Raw genomic sequence first — 18177 nt, forward strand, 5'->3', positions numbered from 1 at the left:
TTCTCTATGCATTGTAATGATACTGTTTTTTTCCCACTCCCAATTCCCTTCCCCATGCTTCCCCAGTTTTTGCTTTACTTCAACTCAAATGTAAAATAAACATTATATAAAAAAAATTACAATGCGTAAGCCAATTACCGCACAAATCACAAAGCTGTTAAACAATTATTATTTACTATATAGGTCCATGAGCTTACAAAGGGGTATTGCAGGCTTCCAACCCAAGGAAGTGCAACATTTTATATTGTGCATCACAATCTTAGGTGGAAGAAATTAATATCAGCACAATTTCAGAGAAGCAGCATAAAATTAAAAAAAAAAATTTTTACTGCATGTATTATTGGTTTGGTTATTCTTACCCCCTACGGGGGACATAAATCTGGGATTGTGGAGTTGCTTTCAGGGTAGTGAGCCTGGATGGGGGGGAGGAATGTGGTGTTTGGGACGTTTTCTAATGTTATTTCCACCCCGTGTGGCGAGGTGTTTTTTTGTTATAGGTTTGCATAAAACAATAAAAAGAACAGTGGATGTAAACCCTTACATATACCGAGTGAAGTAAATAGCTTCAGATAGTACACAGAGATGAAACAAATCTCCCTACATAAAGCTTTACTTGTATATCTGCAGTCTTACCTTTTCCACACACTTTGAAAAGTGCAAATCGTGTTAGAAATCTTTCTTTCTTGTACGGCAGTGGGTGTGAGCTAACTGGAGGAAAGGCACACACTCCCCCTCCACATAGGCAGAGGAACAAAGGAACATGCAAAGCTGTAGTCTGAATAGACCAGCTCTCTGCTAATCTACCTCTAAGCTCCCTCCCCAAAATTTCAGCTGCTGTTATCTTGTGTGTCAGAGAACTTATCAGACGTGACTCAGCTCATAACAGAGGAATGGAACACCAGAGAGAAACAGCACTCAGAGCTTTGAAGAGAGATAAGTAAACACTACAGATATATGTGCCTAGCTCAGATTTCATGAATGGGGTTTACAACCACTTTAAAGGGGTTGTAAAGGTTTGTCTTTTATTTTCTAAATAGGTTCCTTTAAGCTAGTGCATTGTTGGTTCACTTTACCTTTTCCTTTGATTTCCCATCTAAATGGTTTTTTTTTTCTTTGTTTGAATTTCTCACTTCCTGTTTCTCCTCAGTAAGCTTTGCACCATCATCCGAGCGGTGGAAAGTCATTCAGAACAGCTTACTGAACAACTTACTGAGGAGGAACAGGAAGTGAGAAATTCAGACAAAGAAAACACATTTTAGAAGGGAAAGTGAAGGAAAAGGTAAGTGAACCAACAATGCACTGGCTTAAAGTAACCCATTTAGAAAATAAAAAACGAACCTTTACAACTCCTTTAAGTACCAGCTATTTTTGCAGTAGTCTACTGGTTACTTACAGTTGTGGGGGAGCACCAGAAGGGCGAGAAGTGGCTCCTTAAAGCCTCCCCTGTAAAGTGAACCTGTTGTGCTGCCTAATAAGGGTTTTATTTTGAACTATCATAGATAAAATCTACACCATCTCTACGATAAACCAATGTAATATTTGCACAATTGAATAAATGCAATTTATTCTTAGAACATGTATGGCTCACCATAAAAAGTCTAAACCCCTTTTGCTGTATTACCAAATATTTTTGTGCCGATAGGTGGAAGGTTGCTATTGGTCTCATATTTGAGCAAATACAGAGAAAAACAAGAATCTTAAAAACAAAACAAAAAAAACAATGTATTTTCATTAAGTCTCACCGATTATATTTGGTTGAGGCTTTTGCATCCTTCTGTAGCTGACGATCCAGCGCCAGCAAGCTGAACCAATGAAAAAACTCCTGGTGACGGTAATGGATAATGCAAGTATTGAGTGTTACATTGCTTTGGATATCAATGGATGTTACCTGGCGTGATGCAAGAGTAAGAAAAATTAAAATGCATTTTAAGTGGAGTCCAAGACCAGAATAATTACATATATAGAGATTCTAACTTCCCCGCTGTATCCAAACCTTACAGAAAATGTGGGCTTTTACCACTTCCAAGAAAAGTATGTAAGAGAACTAGTGACCATTATTGTGTACATATTATCAAGATTTCTAATATTCAAAAGAAAGGATATTTAACCACTTGAGACCCGCGCTATTGACAAAAGACGTCAACAGCGCGGCTCTCAAGTGCCAACTGGACGTCTTTGGACGTCATTTAAAAGTATTACCCGCGCGCGCCACTGGGGGGCGCGCAGCGTGTAAACACTGTCCCGGCGCATCGCTCAGGAGCCGATGCGTGTACCTGGCGGCCGCGATGTCAGCCGGGTACACGCGATCGTCGGTGACATGGCAGGTGACAGCAGGGACGTGGAGCTCTGTGTGTAAACACAGAGCTCCACGTGCTGTCAGAGGAGAGGAGACCGATCTGTGTCTCTTGTACATAGGGACACAGCATCGGTCACCTCCCCCAGTCACCCCCCTCCCCCCACACAGTTAGAACACACCTAGGATACACATGTAACCCCTTCCTCACCCCCTAGTGTTAACCCCTTCCCTGCCAGTCACATTTATACAGTAATTAGTGCATTTTTATAGCACTGATCGCTGTATAAATGTGAATGGCCATGATTAAGCACTGATCCAGTGTGAAACGCGTAGGCTATTTTCCTTATTTTTGCTGCCTTTTGTAGTGCATTTTACCATTGATTTTACAATAAAGGCAACTCAAGAGTTTTTTTGGAGTGCGGCTGTCCATTCTTCTGAAGTCTTCACCATTACAGAATAACTGTTGTTGATACCAGAGGCAATATATTGAAAGTTTGTGTGTTGCAGTGGACATTAGAAAATACTAAAAATATCTAACTGGACACTAGGAGTATAGCTAGCAGAAACACATATTTTATTATAATAGGCAGAACTCAGACACTATGAAGGCTGTGATGGTGGCACACGATTAAGAGTCTGAGAAAAGGTTTTCACCGCCTAGAATCTCACCTGTACACTGGCTTTTAAGTGGTTCAAACAGACAATTCTCTGTCGGCTCTGAGACAACAGCAGACCATCTGGACAGAAATCGGAGACAGATATTACAGGATTAACTTACATAGGTAAACGCTATTCCCATTAATAATGTATTATCACATTTTGTCAAACAAATGCTTTTTGTTAATATTCTATGAAGCAGCAATATAAATGTACTCTTGAACAACTCAAGTTTAGACTAAAAAGGATTTTGCAAGAATTAACATTTCTTAGACAACCGTGTTACAGGCAAGAACCTTCAGGTGATTGGACACAGGCAAAAATGTTTTAAAAAATGTAAAATTAAAATCCTGAAAAAAATCCCTAATAAACCCTCCCGCTCCAAGCCTCAAGTTTTATTTTTTTAGCAAGCAATAAGAGGACCACAGAGGGGAGGGTATACTGTGTCATTCATGTACTGTACTCCAAAAAACGAATTTTACAGGCATGGAAATAAATAAAATGTTCTCGTTCATACAGTACAACAGTGGTTCTCAACCTTGTCCTCAAGTACCCTCAACAGGCCATGTTTTGGGAACTTCTCTTCGAGAAAATAGCCACTCACTCAGATTTAAAGCACTTGTGCAAGATAAAGGAAAACCTGCAAACATGGCCTGTTGGGGGTACTTTAGGACAGGGTTGAGACCCCCTTAGTACAAGACAAGCAGATTCAGAGATGACTGAGACATCCCACAGCAATAGCAATGATGGGAGGGCAAAATGGCAACAAAACCAGCCTACAGTACACTGATGCACATTACCTCTGCCCTGGACCTGTATAGCACTCTGAAGAAAAAAACAACATGCTGCAATACATGCCAAGCTGGGCACCTAACACAGGTCCAGTGCCCTGAAGAACGTTACACGCTGGCCGCACATCTGCTCTTGTGAGTTCCGGGGTAAGATGCAGCCATGGCTGTAATGTGGGGAAAAAAAAAAAGAGATGAAGAAAACGAAGTGTGACTAACAAAATTCCCACTCAGAGGAGATATTAAACACCTAAAGACACTAGAGAAGAACTGAGGCTTTCTAGGTGGCAGGGAGAGTTTGGTTTGAAGGCGGGTAATAAAGAGATCCTCACAGTGTCCAATCACCTGGAGATATCAACCTGTGAACCCAGTCATCCCTGTGTCCTGTATAAACAAGAAATAGGCACAGCTCCGGTTGGAGGGGTGCAGTTCACGGCTCCACATTTCTTTCTTCCGCTCTTCTCACCTTTTTTCTTCTTCCTAATTGTATTCTCTTTATATATAAGTTTTGTTAAATTTTGTATGAAAAAGATACAGGTTTCCTTATTACAGGGGTAATATTGTTAAATGGAATTAAAGAACGATAACAGAGTACAAAAACGAGCCCATCAATGGGCAAATGCTTTTGTCTAAGAAATGATCATGAACGTATGAATGTGAGTTGGGGACCTTAGATTGTAAGCTCATTGAGGGAAGGGACTGATGTGAATGTACAATATATATGTAAAGCGCTGCGTAAATTGATGGCGCTATGAAAGTACCTGAAATAAATAGTTTGTCCATGGTATGAAACATATAAAAGTATGCAAGTCTTTGTTTAAAAAAAACAACTTGGGCCCAGATTCTCAAAGGGCTTACGACGGCGCAACGCCATGTACGCCGTCGTAAGTCCTAATCTGGGCAGTCGTTCCTATGCGACTGATTCTTAGAATCAGTTACGCATAGATAACCATTAGATCTGACAGGCGTAAGGCTCTTATGGCGTCAGATCTTAAATGCAATTTTTTTTTGTCCGCTAGGTGTCGCCTCCGTCGTTTTCCCCGTCGAGTATGCAAATTAGCTAGATACGCAAATTCCCAAACGTACGCGCGGCCGACGCAGTGAATTTACGACGTTTGCGTTAGGTTTTTCCGGCGTAAAGTTTCCCCTGCTATATGAGAGGCAACCAATGTTAAGTATGGCCGTCGTTCCCGCGTCAAAATTTATAAATTTACGTTGTTTGCGTAAGTCGTCCGTAAAATGGGGCTGGACGCCATTTACGTTCACGTCGAAACCAATGACGTCCTTGCGACGTCATTTGGAGCAATGCACCCTGGGATATTTTTCGGACGGCGCATGTGCAGTAGGTTCGGCGCGGGAATGCCCTTAATTTAAATACTACACGTCCCCCACCCGCCTAATTTGAATTAGGCGGGCTTGCGCCGGGTGATTTACGCTACGCCGCCGCAATGTTACACGCAAGTGCTTTGTGAATAAAGCACTTGTCTGTAAAACTTGCGGCGGCGTAACGTAAATGAGATACGTTACGCCCGCCGACATTTACGCGGATCTACGAGAATCTGCCCCTAAATCTATCTAAAAAAGAAAAAAAAGGTACAGCTCATCAATCTGGAGAGAAATAGGATTTCCAGAAAGGGGAGGATTACAGAGTCTAAAGCAATATTCAAATTTTAATTCATCAAGGAAATCCCTCGGACATCATCTTTTGATAAATATAGGTATAGGTTATATATTTTTCCTGGAAACAGTGCTACATTAAAAATGTCCAGTACAAATACAATATGTTCAGCTTTAACATCAAATAACGTTCCAATAATCCAGCCCCATACCTTCCACTAACAGTTCAGAGGTCATCTGAGCAAGTTCAGAAGTGCCAATGAACTTGCGCATGGGTAGCTGATCCTCCTCACGTAAATAAGAATACCGTAGGAGCTTTAACGTCCAGTTTAGGTGCCTGGGAAGAAGCACAGCATTTCCACTACAGTCAATATACAATGTTCAGAACATAACATTAGCCTTTTACTTCTCATTGAGACTTTACCTCTGTTGGCTGTTCATAGACAGGACCACAGTGCTGTTCTCAAACCCCACATCCAGTTTACAAGGAAGCCGCTCAACAAGCTGCAACCACTTCGGAGGTTCAGCATCTCCTGCAAGTGCAAAGGAAAACCAATCAAACGATTCCAGAAAAAGTACTTGCTATGGTAAACTTGAGAGGGCTTTTAATACTTTAGATGCATCAAAAATAAAAACGCGTTGTGCGCATAGCGAATCCCATACTGAGAACAGTGTGCAGGCAGTAATCAGAAAACAGCTTGTTTTAAGGTAGTTTAACCACTTCAGCCCCAGAGGATTTGGCTGTCCAATGACCGAGCCACCATTTGCGATTCGGCACTGCGTCGCTTTAACCGACAATTGCGCGGCCGTGCGACGTGGCTTTTAAACAAAATGTATGTCCTTTTTTTCCCTACAAATAAAGCTTTCTTTTGGTGGTATTTGATCACTTCTGCAGTTTTTATTATTTGCACTATAAACTAAAAAAAACGACGATTTAAAAAAATATATATACCGTATTTAATCGGGGTATTGCGCGCACCCCTAATGTGGCCTTGAAATTCCTGAATGTTTTTTTTTTTTTATTTTTTTATTAGTTACCGTTTTGGTGTCTTGCCCGGCGTCCATCGGCGGCCTTGTCCAGTCCGGCGTCCGTCTGCGGCCTTCGTGGTGTCCTCCCTGCTTCTCCCGCTCTGGTCTCTGAGCAGATTGCTGCGCTGTGTTTGAACGCCGCTGCCATATACCGAGCACAGTACACTCGGGCACGCTCGGCTCCTCTCGCATAACAGCGAGGGGAGCCGAGCATGGCCGAGTATAGCCAGGTGTACTGCGCTCGGTATATATCGGCGGCGCAGTTCAAACTCAGCGCGGTGAAGCGGGTATCGGCGTATATCGCACACCCACGATTTTGCCCTGGTTTTAAGGGCAAAAAAAGTGCGCGGTATACGCCGATAAATACGGTATATATTTTTTACTTTTTGGTAGAATAAATATCCCCCAAAATATATATAAAAACATTTTTTTCCCTCAGTTTAGGCCGATATGTATTCTTCTACAAAAATAAATCATAATAATCGTATATTGATTAGTTTGCACAAAAGTTATAGCGTCTACAAAATAGGGGATAGTTTTATGGCATTTTTATTATATATTTTTTTTTTTTTTACTAGTAATGGCAGCGATCTGCGATTTTTATCATGACTGCGATATTGCAGCGGACACATCAGACACATTTTGCGACCATTGTCATTTATACAGCCATCAATGCTATAAAAAAATGCAGATTACTGTGTAAAATGACATTGGCAGGGAAGGGGTTAACCACTAGGGGGTGAGGAAGGGGTTAAGTGTGTCCTAGGGAGTGATTCTAACTGTGTGGGGGCTGGGTTACCAGTGACATGACACTGATCACTGCTCCCGATGACAGGTCCTCACTAGGCAGAACAGGGAGATGTCTTGTTTATAATGGCATCCCCCCCGGTCTGCTGCTCCGTGACACGATTGCGGGACACCGGCGGACATAGAGTCCGCAGGTCCCGCGAGCACAGTCCCGGAGCTCGCGATCCCGCCAGGCGGCAGATTCAAAGCAACATACCTGTACGTTGCTTTGCCTGCCTGTGCCATTCTGCCAACATATAAGTGCGTTAAACAGTCGGCAAGTGGTTAAAGGGGTTCTAAAGGCAGAAAGTTTTTAATCTTAATGGATTCTAAGCATTAAGATAATAAAAACTTCTGTGTGCAACAGCCCCCCTCATTTACCTGAGCCCCATCTTGATCCAGCGATGTTGCACAAGTGCCTCGGCTGTCAAAGTCAGTGAGACAATGAGAAGAGAGGGGGGCGGGGCAGAGACATGGCTCTATGTCTAAATGGACACACAGAGCAACAGCTCTGCTCGGGTGCCCCCATAGAAAGCCGTTTGCTGTGGGGACAGGAGGGAGGGTCCAGAAGCGCCTGGACCCGAGAAGAGGAGGATTTGGGCTGCTCTGTACAAAATCACTGCACAGAGCAGGGAAGTATGACATGTTTGTTATTTTTAAACAAAAAAAAAACAAGACTTTAATATCACTTTAACATTACCCTCAAAATGCCAAATGTTAAGTACAGACAAGTAGTGTTGGCAAGCGTTACCACCAGTAACAATTATTCAGTGGTATCCTTGGTACTAACCTAGGTTTGCCTGTTCCTCAATGTTACTGCTCTCATCAGTGTTGCTCTGCACTGCTGAAACCAGCTTCTTCTGCAGCAGGTCACTGTTGAAGAGACTTTCATGCACTTCGGCATGTAGGGCCCGCACCCTCAGGCTGGCTGCGCGCAGGCTTTTTTCCTTCACGCTGCACTCCAGAGACAAAGCCAGGGACAGTTCTGCAAGACAGGCTTCATCCTGCAACCACACCAGATAAACATTTCTTTATCAGATAAGCTCTAAGATGGAAAAGTACTGAACAGAAAAACTTTGGGAGACAGAAAATAATATTCTTTAAACATTAACAGCAAAGTAAAACTTTATATACAGTCGATATCATAAACGGGTAAATAAACAGATCAAGTCTTCATGTGATTGCATTTACTGTTCCAGCATTTGACATGCAAAACACATTTAATCAGTCTTTAGGGCAGGGCTTGACAAATTTGCTTGGAATCTAGGAGCCAGGAACGCATCCCGCCGAGCTCGCGTGCAGAAGCGAACGCATACCTGAGTAGCGCCCGCATATGAAAGCGGTGATCAAACCACACGTGAGGTATCGCTGCCATTGGTAGAGCGAGAGCAATAATTCTAGCCCTAGACCTCCTCTAACTCAAAACACGCAACCTATAGAATTTTTTAAACGTCGCCTATGGAGATTTTAAAGGGTAAAAGTTTGTCGCCATTCCACGACCGGACGCAATTTTTAAGCGTGACATGTTGGGTATCAATTTACCCGGCGTAACATTGTCTTTCACAATAGAAAATAAATTGGGCCAACTTAAAAAAGGTGTATTTTTTTTCCAAAAAAGTGCGCTTGCAAGATCACTGCGCAAATATGGTGTGACAAAGTATTGCAACGATCGCCATTTTATTCTCTAGGGTGTTAGAATAAAAAATATATATAATGTTTGGGGGTTCTAACTTCTAAGTAAAGAGAAGGAGATGGAAACGGGCAGGGAAGCTCCATTAGCATTGCTGGTTGTCTTGTCATACCAACGGCCATCACAAGAGGGCGCCAGATTCCAGAAGGAACCATAGGACTACAGAAGGCCGCAAAGCCACGTCCTCAATTACCAACCAGCGCGATCCGACACGATCGCGAGGGGGGTGCGCACGTAGACAGGGTGTGTCTGTACAGTCAAGGTAGGGCAAATAAACTGTAGAGACGTGTTCTTTTGAAAATGCTGAACAACATGGCAGTGTACTATGCTAGAGCTTACACTGGGCTTTAGTGTTCTTTGAGAAACTTCTCACCTGCTTACTGCTTTTTAGTAATTTGCTGGTTAGTTGGTTAAGGCTCAGTGTGCAGTCTATCCTGAAAGACAAAAAAGGAAGAATTTGTATTCACTATCAATACAGCATTGGCCTCATTTACCAACATCGCCAGTAAAAACCATCAGTTCTGTCCCAGAATCATACTAACATTTGACAAAAGTATTTACCCCCTTAGCATTTTAGCTACTTTGTTACATTACAGCCTTTAGTTCAATGTTTTTTTTTTACCCAAATTATATATGATGGATCAGAACACAAAAGATGGTGATGTAAAATTGGAACAATATTTACATAAAACTATTTTATAGAAATAAAAAACTGAAAATTGGCATGTGCGTATGTATTCACCCCCTTTGTTATGAAGCCCGTAAAGAGCTCTGGTGCAACCAATTACCTTTAGAAGTCACAATTAGTGAAATGATGTCCACCTGTTTGCAATCTAAGTGTCATATGATCTGTCATTACATACACACCCTTTTTGAAAGGCCCCAGAGGCTGCAACACCTAAGCAAGAGGCACCACTAACCAAACACTGCCATGAAAATCAAGGAACTCTCCAAACAAGTAAGGGACAATGTTGTTAAGAAGTACAAGTCAGGGTCAGGTTATAAAAAAAATATCTAAATCGTTGATGATCCCTAAGAGCACCATCAAATCCATCATAACCAAAAGGAAAGAACACGGCACAACAGCAAACCTGCCAAGAGACGGCCACACACCGGGCAAGGAGGGCATGAATCAGAGAGGCTGCGCAGAGACAGAAGGTAACCCTGGAGGAGCTGCAGAGTTCCACAGCAGAGACTGGAGTATCTGTACATAGGACGACAATAAGCCATACGCTCCATAGAGTTGGGCTTTATGGCAGAGTGGCCAAAAGAAAGCCATTACTGTCACGTTTTGAGTTTGAGAAAAAGCATGTGGGAGACTCCCAAAATGTATGGAGGAAGGTGCTCTGGTCTGATGAGACTAAAAGACTGAAATTGAACTTTTTGGCAATCAAAGAAAACGCTATGTCTGGCGCAAACCCAACACATCACATCACCCAAGGAACACCATCCCCACAGTGAAACATGGTGGTGGTAGCATCATGCTGTGGGGATGTTTTTCAGGTGACAGGACTGGGAAACTGGTCAGAGTTGATGGAAAGATGGATGGTGCTAAATGCAGGGATATTCTTGAGCAAAACCTGTACCACTCTGTATGTGATTTGAGGCTAGGACGGAGGGTTCACGTTCCAGCAGGACAATGACCCCAAACACGCTGCTAAAGTAAGGGGAAACTTACTAAATTTGTTGGAATGGCCTAGTCAAAGCCCAGACCTCAATCCAATAGAAACTCTGTGGTCAGACTTAAAGATTGCTGTTCATAAGTGCAAACCATCCAACTTGAAGGAGCTGGAGCAGTTTTGCCAAGAGGAATGGGCAAAAATCCCAGTGGTAAGATGTGGCAAGCTCATAGAGACTTATCCAAAGTGACTTGGAGCTGTGATAGCCGCAAAATGACTTTTTCTGTTATTTTGTCCTACTTGTTGTTTGCTTCACAATAAAAAAAAAAAAAAAAACACACACACATCTTCAAAGTTGAGGGCATGTTCTGTAAATTAAAGGATGTAAATCCTCAAACAATCCATGTTGATTCCAGGTTGTGAGGCAACAAAACACGAAAAACGCCAAGGGGAGCGAAGACTTTTGCAAGGCACTGTATATCACTTAAGCTACCATAAATGTGCATATGCACATGTGAATGAGAAATTAGGAGATGAGCCAAACACCAGAAGACTTTCTCACAGCTACACATTCCATTTCCTGTAAGTGAAGGTCTTCCCTCATGGGTTTTTAAACTGATCACCCAACCACTGATTTAGAATTTGACTATAAACAGGTTGGCATATGAAGCATCACAGTGGTGACTTGGAGTACTGAGCACAAGTTGGAAGACTTCAGGCAATAAAAGTGATTATAAAGTCTTGTTAAAAAAAAAAAAAAAAATGTTGTTACATTTTCCTGCTCTGTGCAGATGGTTTTGCACAGAACAGCCCGGATCCTCCTCTTTTCAGGTACCTCTTTGCTGTTCCTAGCCCCTCCCTCCTGATGAGTGCCCCCACAGCCAGCAGCATGCTATGGGGGCACCACAGCTCCGTGTGTCCATTCAGACACGGAGCCCCGACCCGCCCCCCCCCTCTCCTGATTGGCCGACTTTGATTGGCAGCCGCGGGAGCCAAATGGCACCACTGCTGTGTCTCAGCCAATCAGAATGAGAGTCCCAGTTGGCTAAGACACTCATGGACATCGCTGGAGAGAGATGGGGCTCAGGTAAGCAAGTAGGGGGTGCCGGGGAGGCAGCTACACACAGAAGGTTTTTTATCTTAACCACCAGCCGCCGTCTACAAACGGCGGCAAGGTGGTTGCTTAACTGGGGGTCGCCGTTCTGAAACGGCGCCCACCAGAAGCAGTAATGCGCGCCGCCTCGGGCGCGCACATAGAAAATTCTGTGCGCGCCGGGTCTATGAGACCCGGCGCTACACAGATCACGGTAACTGACCGGCAACGCCGGTCTTTTACCATGTGATCGCGCCGTCCAATGACGGCGCGATCACAGGTAAACCAACCGGCGTCATCTGATGACGCCGGTTCCTCCCTCCTCTCGCTGTACCGATCGGTACAGTGTGAGAGGAGAGCGCGGATGGCAGCAGCAGTGTGGGATGGATCTGTGACCATTGCAGTCACAGATCCATCCATCCCTGCTCAGCCATCCCTGCATTAACCCCTGAAATACTCTGCCTTCCCTGTGCAATACTCTGCATTAACCCCCTGCAATACTCTGCCTTCCCTGCGCAATACTCTGCAATGCTCTGCCTTCCCTGCGCAATTACTCTGCAAAACACCCGCGCAATACTCTGCAAAACACCCGCGCAATACTCTGCAAAACACCCGCGCAATACTCTGCAAAACACCCGCGCAATACTCTGCAAAACACCCGCGCAATACTCTGCAAAACACCCGCGCAATACTCTGCAAAACACCCGCGCAATACTCTGCAATACCCCCGCGCAATACTCTGCAATACCCCCGCGCAATACTCTGCAATACCCCCGCGCAATACTCTGCAATACCCCCGCTCAATACACTGCAATACCCCCGCTCAATACACTGCAATACCCCCGCGCAATACTCTGCAATACCCCCGCGCAATACTCTGCAATACCCCCGCGCAATACTCTGCAGTACCCCTTGCGCAATACTCTGCAGTACCCCTTGCGCAATACTCTGCAATACCCCCGCGCAATACTCTGCAATACCCCCGCGCAATACTCTGCAATACCCCCGCGCAATACTCTGCAATACCCCCGCGCAATACTCTGCAATACCCCCGCGCAATACTCTGCAATACCCCCGCGCAATACTCTGCAATACCCCCGCGCAATACTCTGCAATACCCCCGCGCAATACTCTGCAATACCTCCGTGCAATACTCTGCAATAGCCCCGCGCAATACTCTGCAATACCCCCGCGCAATACTCTGCAGTACCCCCTGCCAGTACTCTGCAGTACCCCTTGCGCAATACTCTGCAATACCCCCCGCGCAATACTCTGCAATACCCCCCGCGCAATACTCTGCAATACCCCACGCGCAATACTCTGCAATACCCCACGCGCAATACTCTGCAATACCCCCGCACCAATACTCTGCAATACCCCACGCACAATACTCTGCAATACCCCACGCACAATACTCTGCAATACCCCACGCACAATACTCTGCAATACCCCCCACACAATACTCTGCAATACCCCCACACCATACTCTGCAATACCCCCCACACAATACTCTGCAATACCCCCCACACAATACTCTGCAATACCCCCCACACAATACTCTGCAATACCCCCCGCACCAATACTCTGCAATACCCCCGCACCAATACTCTGCAATACCCCCGCACCAATACTCTGCAATACCCCCGCACCATACTCTGCAATACCCCCGCACCAATACTCTGCAATACCCCCGCACCAATACTCTGCAATACCCCCGCACCAATACTCTGCAATACCCCCGCACCAATACTCTGCAATACCCCCGCACCAATACTCTGCAATACCCCGGCCAATACTTTGCAATACCCAGAAAATACTCTGGGGAAAAAAATGTGTTTTAACCACTTCCCGCCCACGTCATATGAGGTCCTTGACTTTGTGCAGGGATATCTAAATGATGCCTGCAGCTACAGGCATCATTCAGATATCATTTTTTTCAGCCGGCGATTCTCTACACCATAAGAACGATCATGGCGGCTGTTCCGCCTCTTGATCGTTCTTACGGGAGGCAAAAAGGGACGTCCCCACTCCCTTCGCCCTCCGGTGCTTCTTCTGACTCACCGCTGCGATCGAAGCCAGGATCGTTTTTTTTCTTGTTTTTTTTCAGGCTTCCCAGCCTAGAGGTGAGATGTGGGGTCTTATTGACCCCATATCTCACTGTAAAGAGGACCTGTCATGCTATATTCCTATTACAAGGGATGTTTACATTCCTTGTAATTGGAATAAAAGTGATCAAAACATTTATTTTTGGGGAAAAACGTGTCAAACTAAAATAAATTAAGTAAAATGAACAATAAAAATAAAAAATAAATATTTAAAGCGCCCCTGTTCCCGCGTGCTCGTATACAGAAGCGAATGTGTACGTAAGTCCCGCCCACATATGAAAACTGAGTTCAAACCACACATGTGGGGTATCGCTGCGAACGTTAGAGCGAGAGCAATCATTTTGGCCCCAGACCTCCTCTGTAACTAAAAACATGTAACCAGTAAAAAAATTTAAAACGTCACCTATGGGGATTTTTAAGTAGCGAAGTTTGGCGCCATTCCACAAGCGTGTGCAATATTGAAGGGTGACATGTTGGGTATCTATTTACTCGGCGTAACTTCGTCTTTCATATTATGCAAAAACATTGGGCTAACTTTAATGTTTTTTTTTTTAAAAAGCACAAAACTGTTTTATTTCCCAAAAAAATGCGTTCGAAAAATTGCTGTGCAAATACCATGCGCGATAAAAAGTTGCAACGACCGCCATTGTATTCTCTAGGGTCTTTGCTAAAAAAGCATATATAATGTTTTGGGGTTCTATGTAATTTTCTAGCAAATAAATGATGATTTTTACATGTAGGAGAGGAATGTCAGAATTGGTCTGGGTGTTCCAGAACGCCTGATGGTGCTCCCTGCATGTCGGGCCTCTGTATGTGGCCACGCTGTGTAAAAGTCTCACACATGTGGTATCGCCATACTCGGGAGGAATAGCAGAATGTGTTTTGGGGTGTAATTTGTGGTATGCATATGCTGTGTGTGAGAAATAACCTGCTAATATGAAACTTTTGTGGAAAAAAAAACAAAAAAAAAAAAACCTTGATTTTGCAAAGAATTGTGGGAAAAAATGACAACTTCAAAAAACTCACCATGCCTCTTTCTAAATACCTTGGAATGTCTTCTTTCCAAAAAGGGGTCATTTAGGGGGTATTTGTACTTTTCTGGCATGTTAGGGTCTCAAGAAATGAGATAGGCCGTCAGTACTTCAGATGTGATCAAATTGATCAATTTTCAGTAATTGGTACCATAGCTTGTAGACCCTATAACTTTCACCCAGACTAAATAATATCCAAATTTTTTTTTTTTTTTTAACCAAAGATATGTAGCAGTATACATTTTAGGCCAAATTTATGAAGAAAAATTCATTTTTTGCAAAATCTTATAATAGAAATGAAGAAAAATTCATTTTTTTACAAAATTTTCGTTCTTTTTTCATTTATAGCGAAAAAAATAAAAACCGCAGAGGTGATCAAATACCACCAAAAGAAAGCTCTATTTGTGGGAAAAAAAGGACAAAAATTTCATTTGGTTACAGTGTTGTATGACTGAGTTATTGTCATTCAAAATGTGAGAGCACCGAAAGCTGAAAATTGGTCTGGTTATTAAGGGTGTTTAAGTGCCCAGTTGTCAAGTGGTTAATGCAGAGAATGCATTAAGATTAAAAAAAACTTCTGCCTTTACAACTCCTATAAAGCGAACCTTTTCCACATTTTACTAAAATTCACATCAGCATGCGTTTATTTTAAATAGAATCGATTACTTATCTTGCATGTCTCCCCTTCCTGGCTTCCCTAAAAGGGCATAGATAACGTGCCCTGGCCACACTGATGCCCTCTGGGAAGGCAATGTTATCATGGGTGATCAAATACCACCAAAAGAAAGCTCTATTTGTGGAAAAAAAGGACATAAATTATTAGGGTTGTCCCGATACCGATACTAGTATTGGTATCGATACCAAGCATTTGCCTGAGTACTTGTACTCGGGCAAATGCTCCCGATGCTTCACCCGATACTTGTACCGTCAGCGGTGATCAGTGCGTGGGGAAGTTACAAGCACCGATCACCGCTGTATAGATTTAAAATTTAATTTCTCCCTTCTCTCTACACCCCCCCCCCCCCCCCTTTAAAATCAGCTGTGATCGGTGCTTGTAACTCCCCCACACACGATCACCGCTGACTGTCCTGTGTCCTCCTCCAGCCCCCCGCCGTGTATCCCACCGTGTTTTCCGCCATGTATCTCTCCCCTTTTGTGCTCCTCCTCCACCCCCTGGAAACATCAGGATGGAGAGCGGGGTAGGAGCCGGTAAATCCGGCTCCTTACTGCTCCGAATGGACAGAGTCAGTGGTCACTGACTCTGTCTATTCACATAACTGAAACATCGTAAACTGTGATTACAATGTTTCAGTTTATGAATGAAGAGAAGACGCTGTCTTCACTCCATTCATTTTCAGCGCAGCTGATGCTGCTGAGAAAGAAACAGGGGAACATGTGTCCCTAGTCCCTTTCCCTGTCTCAAAGGGGAGATGTCAGAGGTCTGTTAAGACCCCTGATATCTCACCAAAGCCCCCCCAACAGGGCTGAAAAAAATAAAATAAAGAATAAAAAAACAAAAAGAATAAAAAAATTATTGTAGAAAATAAAAAAGTTAAAGAAAAAACACACCGACACGGTCCACCCCCGCCCCCTTAAAAAAAAAGCATTATAAAATAAAATAAAATTGTAAAACATTAAAAACATTGTTAAAGATAAAAAAAAAAAAAAAAAACTACTGACACATGTGCTGCTGTCACATGAGATTAAAAAAAAGTATCGGTATTCGGTATCGGTGAGTACTTGAAAAAAAGTATCGGTACTTGTACTCGGTCTTAAAAAAGTGGTATCGGGACAACCCTATAAATTATATTTGGGTACAGTGCCGTAATGCAAAAAATGGCCTGGTAAAACTTTGCCAATTCATGTTAAAGATTATATGATATTTTAGCAATTGTGTTCACATTTACTTTAAGCGGGCTTACACAAACAAATCTGTTAATCGCAATTTTTTTTTTTTTTTTACAGTTTTTGACAATTTGGTTGTTTGTTATTTCAGTGGGTTAGGACTACAAATTAGTAAGGACCTTGATGATTTAACAGTTTGCCGCAGCCAACTTTCTCTTTGTATTACTTACTATACAATGACCAGTACTCCAAGATCTATATATCAACTGTTATTTGATGGCAGAGGAGTTTCTGTAAACATTACTAACTGACAAAGATTCCAAAGGTTACATTCCTTTCATATTTCTGCAGCAAGTCAAGCACAATGGAAATGCAGAAGATATACACAGTATGGTTACATTTCAACACTAGTAGTAAAAGTATTTGCCTACTTTTTCCCATCGCTGTCCAGGATTACATTTATCTTCGAAAAAGTGACATGCCACAAAGATTCAGACTCGGCTACGTTAAGAACCATAATATTCACAGAGTCCAGATGTATAGACAGCAGCTGCAGAAATGCAAGAGACAGAAAAATATCAATAATGTAACATTTTTTTAAATTTTATTATTATTCAATTTTAATTCTTATTACATTTCTGCTTTGTTCTTTTTTTGTTAAAATCAATTGCCCTCCTTAAAGTGAGATTATTAATGTTTTTATTAGTAAAATGTAAAAAGGGTATACTTACCTGCTCTGTGCAATCAGAGGTGTCCCTCTTCTGGAGTGCTGTCTGCTTGTTCTCTCCTTTGGGTCCACCTCAGCAAGTGTGGTGCTAGGAAGGGGGGGCCAGTGTGCAAATGCGCTCCTGAATCAGGCTGTGCGCCGGTAAGACAAGTGCAAGCATCCAAACAGCATAAACAAAATCAAACATAAAATAAACCCTGGCCACTTGGGGCGTCTACCTTCACCACACAGGAACCTATCTAGGGAGTCTGGCACAGCCTAGTACTGGGCAGGCACTGCTGGTCATACAGCAGAAAAACAATAGTCTCTTTTTGATTTTTATCACACAGAAAAATCAATCACCTCCTCAGAAGACTTTCAGCTACTGCTCTCCTTACTCACAAAGCCTCAGGATGCAGCAAATCAGTGGTAATCCTCTGGATTACTTATAGAGGCCTTAATTGCCTCATTCTGAACAGCTGAAGTTTTCCAACGCCCTTAGACCTTTTCTGGCTACTTTTGCAGCCGACGCCTAACAACAACAATTGGTGTATTTTCTAAACAAGGCAAAAATGTATGTCCCATCTGTGACAACACCCACAGATTTACCTGACACCATGAAGAAAGGAGAATGGGCTGCAACCAGGACAGTGCTGGATGGTGAAAGGAGTTACGTAAGAGAGTTTAGGGATGGGAGGGGACAAGTAGTAGGGTTTTTTTTTACCTTTAATGCAAAAAATGCATTAAAGTAAAAAAAAAAAAAAAAAAAAAAACACACACACACACACACACACTTAAGCAGGGATACACACCCTAGTTGAAAAAAATAAAATAAAAAACTTCACAAATCCCAGCACATCAACACAAGCAATGTTGATGCAGGGGTCCTTGTATTCCGACATCGCCACCCCCCCA

At 43.0% G+C, this 18177-nt stretch overlaps 1 protein-coding gene across 2 annotated transcripts in view; it reads right to left on the bottom strand.

Annotated features, from left to right (window-relative positions):
• Positions 1-18177, bottom strand: part of KIAA0100 (KIAA0100 ortholog) — a 141191-nt gene that overhangs the window by 94607 nt on the left and 28407 nt on the right. For both annotated transcript variants that reach the window (XM_040338514.1, XM_040338513.1), the window contains exons 5-11: positions 16988-17106; positions 9237-9297; positions 7964-8177; positions 5783-5891; positions 5571-5695; positions 2966-3033; positions 1743-1888 (exon numbers count right to left, since the gene is read on the bottom strand). In XM_040338514.1, coding sequence (XP_040194448.1) covers positions 1743-1888; positions 2966-3033; positions 5571-5695; positions 5783-5891; positions 7964-8177; positions 9237-9297; positions 16988-17106 — 842 coding nt within the window. The remainder of the gene's footprint in view (positions 1-1742; positions 1889-2965; positions 3034-5570; positions 5696-5782; positions 5892-7963; positions 8178-9236; positions 9298-16987; positions 17107-18177) is intronic.

This window comes from Rana temporaria, chromosome 2 (assembly GCF_905171775.1).
Source record: "Rana temporaria chromosome 2, aRanTem1.1, whole genome shotgun sequence".
Classification (NCBI taxonomy): domain Eukaryota; kingdom Metazoa; phylum Chordata; class Amphibia; order Anura; family Ranidae; genus Rana; species Rana temporaria.